The sequence below is a fragment of the Lepisma saccharinum genome, chromosome 18, assembly GCF_977018435.1.
Source record: "Lepisma saccharinum chromosome 18, izLepSacc3.1, whole genome shotgun sequence".
Classification (NCBI taxonomy): Eukaryota; Metazoa; Arthropoda; class Insecta; order Zygentoma; family Lepismatidae; genus Lepisma; species Lepisma saccharinum.
This window is the reverse complement of record NC_139246.1, coordinates 29062782-29072433: the sequence shown is the minus strand read 5'-3', so window position 1 is coordinate 29072433 and position 9652 is coordinate 29062782. Positions and strand designations below refer to the sequence as shown.

Here is a 9652-nt window from a genome sequence, read left to right as displayed (position 1 = left end):
GAGTTTCTTTAGAGCATGTCCCTACATAAGGTGCAGGGGGAAGCTTTAGCTACATCTTTACATACATATATATATGCATGGTGCAATTACTGTTTATGCTAGAATAGCGGTTAACGTTTGTCAGAAAACCTTAACATAATTGACATAATTGAATTACATACATTAAAATACATATGTCACAGAAAAAAAGTTTAGATTATGAATTAGATTGTAATGTTCCTCTTTAGATATTGCAATGTAAACTTACTGTTCTGTATTTAGAATGGCGACTCTCGTGTAACAATATTTGTTTTCTGTCCCTTATTTGAAGACAGACCCAGTCCTGGTAAGATTGGGTCCAGTGTATCGAAGTGAGAAAAGAACGATTATGAATCGTTGCAGAAGTATTACAGACCCTAGGCACCGTTCAGAAACTTAATTAATTTAGATTTCTATTACTAGGCACAGATTTGTCTTTCAGTCTATCAATCTATTTAGCATGAATAATAGCTTTTGCATTATTATTATTAAGCAGTACTTCGTATCGTAAAAGGAAGTACGAAATTGCAGTAGATATATTGAGCGTTTTTCTATTATCGTTGACTTACATGTAAGTCTAGTGTTGGTTGTAATCTATGTTTTTAGAGAACCGATTAAAGATCTTAATGGCAGCCTAATTGTCACCTTCGTGAAAGATAAAGGATATCCAAGTGAATTGGAAGAAATCATCCACTTGGGAAGGTGACATTTTGCTGATTAAAGAGTGTGCTGGAGATAATTTGCCACTTAATCTATCAGCTAAAGTATTATTGAGGCACCACAATCAAACCGACTACTTTAATCTTTACAAAGAACCCCCAGAAATAAGTTTTGAACCAAACCTTCCTTCCAGAAATGTAGATTTAGGGTCGTGATATAAATCACAAGACTTTCCTATTGGAAATATGTATGTTTTCTACAACATTTCCTAAATAACATCTTAAAATAGAATGCATTAATCAAATTACAACGTGATAGAACAGTTAAATGGTAGTTTCTTTTAACTAAAAGGAATTCGTGCGAAACTCCATCTGTGACAAAAACGTTTAGATAAGGCTTCGTCTTAAATGCTTCTGTGAATTATGTTGAACGTAAATACTCTAAATGTTTATACATTCTAACTATAATTGTTAGTATAATCTTCATACTTCAATAGAGCTCGACTACCAAGTTCAAATTAATTCAACACTCCACCTAAAACACTGAAGTCTACGAACGAAATTAGAAATGACGAATCGAAATGAAGCGTGAATGTTCTAAATTTGGAATGCCTAGCTTCCTCAGGTGTTTCCATGAAAGTCCTTTCAACTTAGTATTCAGAGAGGATACGTACTTGGAAACAGGATTGCGCTTCCGCGCGCTACAAATTTTCAAGTTTATATAACGTAACAATTCTCAAATATTGAAATTACATTAGATTAAAAACAGCTCCAAATCCCATGCAGTAGCTGTCATTTTCCAGACAGGAACTTGACAATCAGGAATGCAGTGGCAGAATTTACCTAAGCTCTTCCTGGTCGCCAACTGCGTAAACATGTAAACAGGTGGAACCCAGGAAGAGACTACACATGACTGTCTCTGCGTTGCTTAATAAAAGAGACTGGAGGTCATTGATCAGTTTTGAGCCGTCAGTCAGAGGGTGCAGAAGTGCAACAAAAGTCTAGTAGAAGTAGAGTGGAGGCTGTGCATTTAGACTAGCACCACAGCGGACACCTCGTTTATAACCAGTCCGTAGTTCGATACCTCGAGGGAGCACTTCCACACGGTGAGAGACATGTATTTCCATTCACCATGTTGATCCGGTCTTTGAGGATATAAAACTCAAGTGTTGCGTTTTGCCATTCATATGTGTGTAGTTATCACCTCTCGCACCTTACCATCAAGCTTACCCCGATCAGCGAGTTTGCCATTAGTTGGGGATGAATGATGAATGAGCTACGCCACGCAGATTCGATCCCAGTTGTTTTAGGAACGTTACGATAAGTGTTCTAAAGTAACTCTTGATAATTGATAACATTACGTTTGTTGAATAAATTGCTATATTACAATCACAGTTACTTAATTTGAAAAGTAGCTAATTACAGTTGAAAGTCATACAAAAGAGTAGTGCATATTTCCAAACACTGAGGTGTATAGTTTAGAAGAATCGCTACCTTTGTAGAGGTATGTGTATTTTCCACAAAATACTGTTATATTTCAATATTACTACGCCTTAAATATTTAGTGGTGTGTATTTTTATACTTCTTGTGTTTGCAGTAACTGTTCTCTCAAAATTCAGATGTTATGTTTTAAGCTCTACTGACCACTTGTTTATCGAGTCTGGAGGAACTACTTAATTTGTACAAAAAATAGGTCGCATAATTGTGATTTTAAATCAAAAGTAATGAAGTACAAACCATATAGATATAATAACAATGTATGGAAATTTGTTATTATCCTTACATAACAAATTGCAATAAAAATAAAAAACAAATCGATTATTCAATCTAAGAATAATATTTATTAAAATTTCACTTTTAAATTACACTTTTTTGCCTTGTCTCCCTGCCAGAAAAATAACACTATATACTTGTGGTCTCAGGAACATTTATTACTTCCACACTTGGTTATAACCAGTAGATGCTTAAACTAACTTTAAACACTAAGGTTTATGGCTGCAGCAACACAGGCCTTCCATCTGTCCCTATCCTGAGCAAGATCTATATACTCTTTTCCATCCTTACCCATTTCCTTTAGGTCGATCTCAACTTTTTCCCTCCATCATCTTCTTGGTCTTCCTACAGGTCTCTTACCATCAGGTTTCCCAACAAGAATCTTGTAAACTCTTCTTTCCTCTCCCATTGGTGCCACGTGATCTGCCCACCTACGTCTTATTGATTTAATTATTCTAATAATATCTGGGCAGGAATACAAGTTGTGTAGTTCTAAATTATGTAACCTTCTCCTTTCACCCGTCTCCTCATTCCTTTTACGTCCAAATATTTTTTAAGGATTTTATTTTCAAATACTCTTAAATTATGTTCCTCTTTCATTGTAAGGGACTTAGTTTCACATTCTTATAATACTACAGGCAAGATTTCCGTTTTTGTAGGTATTATATGAAAAGATAAAAGTTTATTAGGATATAAGTAGCACACATTATCGTGAATTAAGTCTGCTCTTTACATCCTCTTTAATATATTTTTCATTTTATAGTATTACTCTTAAGTACTTGAATTTGGAAACTTATTCAAACGAGTTGTTATCAATAATTCAATTTTGATTGTTAACTAACATTTGCTTTTGGCCTTTAAGCATATATTTGGTTTTATCTTTCCTAACTTCTGAAGGGAAGTGTGATCGTCTTCATTCTGCTTTATAATATAAGCCTAAAATTTTCATGCTTGCCAACAGTACAACTTAAAAATAAAATAAAGAAACTTTTTAGACATCACAATTATTTATTAAACTTTATTAATAACGGAAACATACACAATAAACACAAATATTATGGTACTAAGAATAACAACCAAACATATTCTTGAAAACCATTCTAAAAGTGCAGGTTGTGGGGTAATAACTGAGTGTGTTGTTCATATTATTGGTTTCCATTATTAAACAACAAATGCAATTTCAAAATGAAAAATTGTGTTTTCAAAAATTAGATTCACAAAGGGTAAACAACGAAGCAAACATTAAAATATTAATGCTAAATCATTGAAAACAAACATTAATATTTTCCCACCAAATATATATAATGGTTGTATATATGTACAATCACCGGCAATAATAATGAGATACTTACAATCCTGAAATGCTTGCTTCCCTACAATGCATTGTGTGGGTTGACTAACTCTACGTTGGGGACTGATCTTGCTATTGCCGTCAGTCATCCAAGAGAATTAGGCAATACACATATCATGTAGCGAGTATTTCAAAATGTTGGTGCTTCTTTTAAGAACTGTTTTTCGTGCACATACATTTTCCATAAATTCTGAGTACAATATCAAACAATAATGAACAATTTTTACAAGAATCCAATTAGAGTTAGTTGAGTCATATACAGAGTGATTCGAACCGACCAGACAAAATGAGCTGTAATATAAAATAAACTATACAGATATTAGCGTAATTTATACATGATGTACCTTGGATAGTGTGCCGTTGATTGTGGTCAGAGCATGTGTTGAAAATGTCCGTCGTATCCAAGAAGCCACGCCTGCACCCGCGTTTGCATATTCGCCGTGACTCGCCGCATTGTTTCTTCCGTGACGTTCCTGATTTCAGCCGAAATATTGTCCCTTAAAGCTTCTAACGTACGCGGTTTGTTTGCATATACCCTGCCCTTCAGTAAACCCCAAAAGAAGCATGCCTGGACACTGCAAACACGTTCGTACATGCTCCACTATGTGTCCCGTAACCTTCCAGCATAAGTGCTGCCACCTGTGAGATCATCTGCACACCATTCGACTCAGTACAGTCCACGGATTATGTAGTAATTAAGAGCTGTTATATGAACCACCTGCAGGATTATTAGCAAATTCATCAGGTCGGTTCTATAAGAATCACCCTGTATATTTTTACACTTTTGTCTTCCTTTAAAAGGCGTTGATTATAGTTATAATGTATAATTAACATTTCATATGTGTATATATGTAGATATGTATGTATATATACAGGGTGTATCATAGGTGATAGCGAAAACTGAAACGGTGAAATGTACAGGGTAGTAGAGAAAGAAAGTCTCATTAAATATGGGGTTGAAAACGAATCGTTTGCGAGATAATTGGGAGTGTATGGTTACGATCCGCTAGTGACATGATTTTTTGTACACATTGTACGCTTGTTTCCTTGCGCAATCCGAGGTTTCTTTGTTTAAAACTGAACGCTATTGAAAGGTGGCGTTGTAAACAAACCATACGTCCTGTACAGGACAGAAGGTATACGTAACAGGCACGTCACTTGTAAAGTGACAAGCGTACGATGTGTACAAAAAACAAGTCAGTGGCATTATCTCCCAAACAGTTCGTTTTCAACCACATGTTTACTAAGACGTTTTTGCTTCTAATAACGTGTAAGTTTCATAGTTTTGGTTTGCGCTGTTACTTATGATACACCCTGTGTATGCGTGTGTGTGTATATTGATGAGGTATAATGAGTGAAGTTAGAGAAGCGGCTCATTTAATGCTATCTTTACACTGTTCATTAACCTCTCGCCTCCTTCGACTGCCTCTAAGTTCTCCCAGAAATACGCTGCATTTCCTAATGCCTTCGTACTGAGGTTATACGGGAGGTGACGAAAATACATCTCGCCGGTAGAGGACTTGAGGAGTAATAAAACATGAGGTCCCAAAGGACACTGCTCTCAGTTAACTCAGTAACTCATTCGATGCACTTGACGCGCGATAACGGAGAAGCGTTGATCAGACTCGAAGTATTGACTCTGCCAGGTTATGGACACGACTTGCATATTCGTTTAGGACAGGACTCTTCAAGAACAGCGAGCAGGTATGATACGTGTGGAGAGGGGGTATTCTCACTCAGGTATAACTCTTCGTTTCCTTCATTGGCCTGGGCGGGCCCTTTTGCAGTAGTTATGAACCGAAAAGCTCTTGCTACATCCCAGTGACTCTTGATCCCCGAACTTTATTTGAGTCACACTTCATGGTGGAGATGCTGGAGAGCCTCTTCTCTAACTTCACTCATTATACCTCATCAATCTGCATAGTTGTACTTAGTTCTCGTTATTTACAAATTTGCCACAAGTTGTCCCTCGTGGTCTGTTCTGTTCTCTCTTATTTCATTTGTACCAGGACAATGAAGTAGGTTATCACAGCTCCTAACACCTGAAAAATGAATTAAACTCAGTTAAATAATACCATAGCAACACAAATCTGAATATAATTAGAATTCCAAAGAGGAATTAGTGTGTTGTGCAGTAAATCCTACATTTTTTAGAAATTTAATAAAATTCAAGGTATTATTTAAACAGGGTATTTTCTCTTTAAATTTTATTCTCAATTCTTCGCATTGAAAATGTTTAAAATGTTTGGTTTACAGCATTATATTTTTATATAACATTTGTGTGGGGTGGAAAGTGAATGATATTGCGCGACAGGTCTGTTTTACTCAGAGCCAGTGTTACAATCGCAAGAAATTTGTCGCTTGAAGTTATTTCTGTTGTCATTCTTAGCAATGGAAAGATACATAATTAGATTAAGAAAAATGAATAAGCACTTGCTCCATTTATTTGTGACGTAATGAATATTTTGTTAGTTTTCAAATCATTGAAACGAAGTAAGAGTAATGAAAGCCCAATTCCAACACTCACTCACTCACTCACTGACATAAATATGCTCCTTGAAAGAAGCCTCTGAGGCGGAAAATGCTCCACGACATTGTCTCAACACAACGATAAATTTAAAAATTAGCCACTTAGCCTTTTCTAAGAGTGAAAATACCCTATCCTCAGATTCCCAGCAATGTCCGTTTCCGGGGGCGAAATCAAACATTGTTTTCTCATACTTTTCCCTTGAGATCCACAACTACGCAGATGATTCAATTCCAGTCAGAAAACGTGCTTCAAACAAGAGATTAAATATGAAAATACCTACATCGAGGCAGTTTAAATGAAATGTTTATTGTTGTAATACTTTGTCGTGATTGCCATGTTTATTGTTGGCCCTGGAAACAGACGTTGCTAGGATACTTAAGAAAAGGGCATTTTCACTCCAAAAACTACGATGTTTGAATTTTCGTATTTCCAAATATGGACTTCAGAATCTATTACAGAGGCAAGGTACGGGGAATGAATGTAATTCTATAGGCTTTTGTTTCTAGCAAAGGCATTTGGTAACATTGTAAAGTGGGGCTCACGTCTATTCTTTTTCTTGACTATACCCACCAGTTCTAACGGTTTTCCAGTGGAAAATAAGAATTGTAACAATGAGCTTCAGGTAATGTTGTACTTTTAAAAACATCCTCCTTCTCGTGTAGTATTTATTTTTGATTTTTGTACCTTTTGTGAGTAATTATCTTATTCAACGTGTCAAATAGATTAGATACAAGTAAAATATAACAAATTCTTCTAGAATATTCAAGCTAGGATGACAATGTAGGCGTAATTAGTGATTTAGACGAGAGTGACAGCTACCATGAGTGAAGATTTTATTGAGTATGATGACTATTTTGTATTTATTATATGGATGTTTAAAGTTTCAAGAACGTGTTGTTAGAGAATTTGTGCTTGGTAAGGATTTAAAAACTATTTGATGTACGACAAAGGTTTGTGAGATTAAAAACATTCTCAGGAAGCTTCTTGGACCATGGCACCAATATAAGATAATAAAGAATCTTGTTACGTTCTCGGTTTCAACCTAGCTACTGTTAATCCATTCCGGAAACCACAAGACATATCGGCCTACCATGAGGCCTCTTCAGACGTGGGAATAACGTAGGGTAGTTTTGTGTAAAATATATTAAATCTCACACAGAGTATACCTTAAAACTTTAGTTGGTCTTCATATGACACACTTGCAATCTCAAATAAACTTCGTATTAGAATTAAAACTGTATTAAGTTTGAAATTATTACTAGAGTACACAAATTGAAACATTCAGTTTTTAAAGTCACTTACTTCAGATATCAGAATCAACAAACTACATTACCTAGCAATCAGCACTCAATTATATCAAGGTTAGTCAATAACCATTGCACATACTACAAAACTGAGTAAAACAAATTATGACGTCATTGAATAACACAAGTATTTATTTTCATAATTGACATATTAAACAATGAGTTAATAAATTATGTAGGTGCGTAAAAATCTTACCAAATAAAACTAAATAAAACAATAAAAAATAAAATATAAAAACCTAAAAAACATAATAGAGGAGCACAAAATAAATTAAGCGTGTGAAAATAGCTAATTTATGTATGTTGTAAAAAGTACAACTAGCGACTGAGGGCCTCCCCTTTGGCGCAGTGGTAGCGTCGTTGCCTTGTAATCAAGGGGTCCCGGGTTCGATACCCGGTGGAGGCACAAGTGGTTCGGATCCCACTTTAAACTGTAGGTCCAGTCCCGATTAGCCTTACTGTGCATAAAGTGGACTTAAAACACCAACTCAAACTAGCGACTGCTTGCTTGAGTGAGATAAGCGCGCGTCCCGAAAGTTTAGGAAATGGACAATAATATTTTGAGAATTTTTACTATATTAGATCACGTACACACTTAACGTTGCGTTCTAAACATACTCACTTGTGACATTTCCAGTCATAATGAGCATTGAGACACTCCCTTTCAACTTTTTCATGTATAAGAAGTGGCCTAAAGTTATGTCGAATCTGCTCGAATCGAATAGTATATGAATGACACTGCTTTTTTACGCAATTAACGTACATTGTTGTTCATGTCAATGCATATTGTTAACAATAAAATGTGATATTTCGGAAAACAGAGTAGCCACAACATGGATAGAACGGGACCTGGCAACTGTGGAATAATGGAACCTTCTCGAACAGTGCAAGTAAAATAAATAGGTGTTTTAAGAAAAGTGAAGTTTTTACTTTATAACCAGAAATAACAGTCTTTCCGTGGATGATAAACAGATTCTTTATCAACAATTATTTTTTTTTGTTTAAAACATGTTTTTTGATCTTGACTAAAACACTGTATAAAACATTTAAAACATGTTAAAACAAAAAAAAATGTATTTGTTTCTACTAAATCAGCATGTTTTGTTGTGAAGGTAGTGCTGTGTGAGGATGCTACGTTGGCAGGGTAGTATGCTGTCAGAATACTTTAGAGTTGTGGTACACTGTCATGATACTACGTTGTTAGATTGGTACACAGTCATGATACTACGTTGTTAGATTGGTACACTGTCATGATACTACGTTGTTAGATTGGTACACTGTCATGATACGACGTTGTTAGATTGGTACACTGTCATGATACTACGTTGTTAGATTGGTACACTGTCATGATACTACGTTGTTAGATTGGTACACTGTCATGATACTACGTTGTTAGATTGGTACACTGTCATGATACGACGTTGTTAGATTGGTACACAGTCATGATACTACGTTGTTAGATTGGTACACTGTCATGATACTACGTTGTTAGATTGGTACACTGTCATGATACTACGTTGTTAGATTGGTACACAGTCATGATACGACGTTGTTAGATTGGTACACTGTCATGATACTACGTTGTTAGATTGGTACACAGTCATGATACTACGTTGTTAGATTGGTACACAGTCATGATACTACGTTGTTAGATTGGTACACTGTCATGATACGACGTTGCTAGATTGGTACACTGTCATGATACTACGTTGTTAGATTGGTACACTGTCATGATACTACGTTGTTAGATTGGTATACTGTCATGATACTACGTTGTTAGATTGGTACACTGTCATGATACTACGTTGTTAGGATGATGCACTTTTTAAGATGCTACGGTTCTAAATGCTACATTCTTAGGACGCTACGCTGTCAAGTTGGAACACTCTTAGGATTCTATGTTTTAACTGTAGTAGGGGGCTAAGTTCTCAATGTAGAAAACAGTAAGATTAGTATTATCGAGATGCTACGTGTCAAGGTGATGCTACGTGGACAATATACTACGTTGTGAGGAAA

The 9652-nt window shown here is 35.6% G+C and overlaps 1 protein-coding gene across 1 annotated transcript in view; it reads right to left on the bottom strand.

Annotated features, from left to right (window-relative positions):
• Nucleotides 1-5793: 5793 nt before the first annotated feature.
• The window catches only part of LOC146002176 (odorant receptor coreceptor-like), a 76626-nt gene continuing 72767 nt past the window's right edge, over nucleotides 5794-9652 (bottom strand). Inside the window, exon 6 of the mRNA XM_083139894.1 lies at nucleotides 5794-5844. Coding sequence (XP_082996020.1) covers nucleotides 5794-5844 — 51 coding nt within the window. The remainder of the gene's footprint in view (nucleotides 5845-9652) is intronic.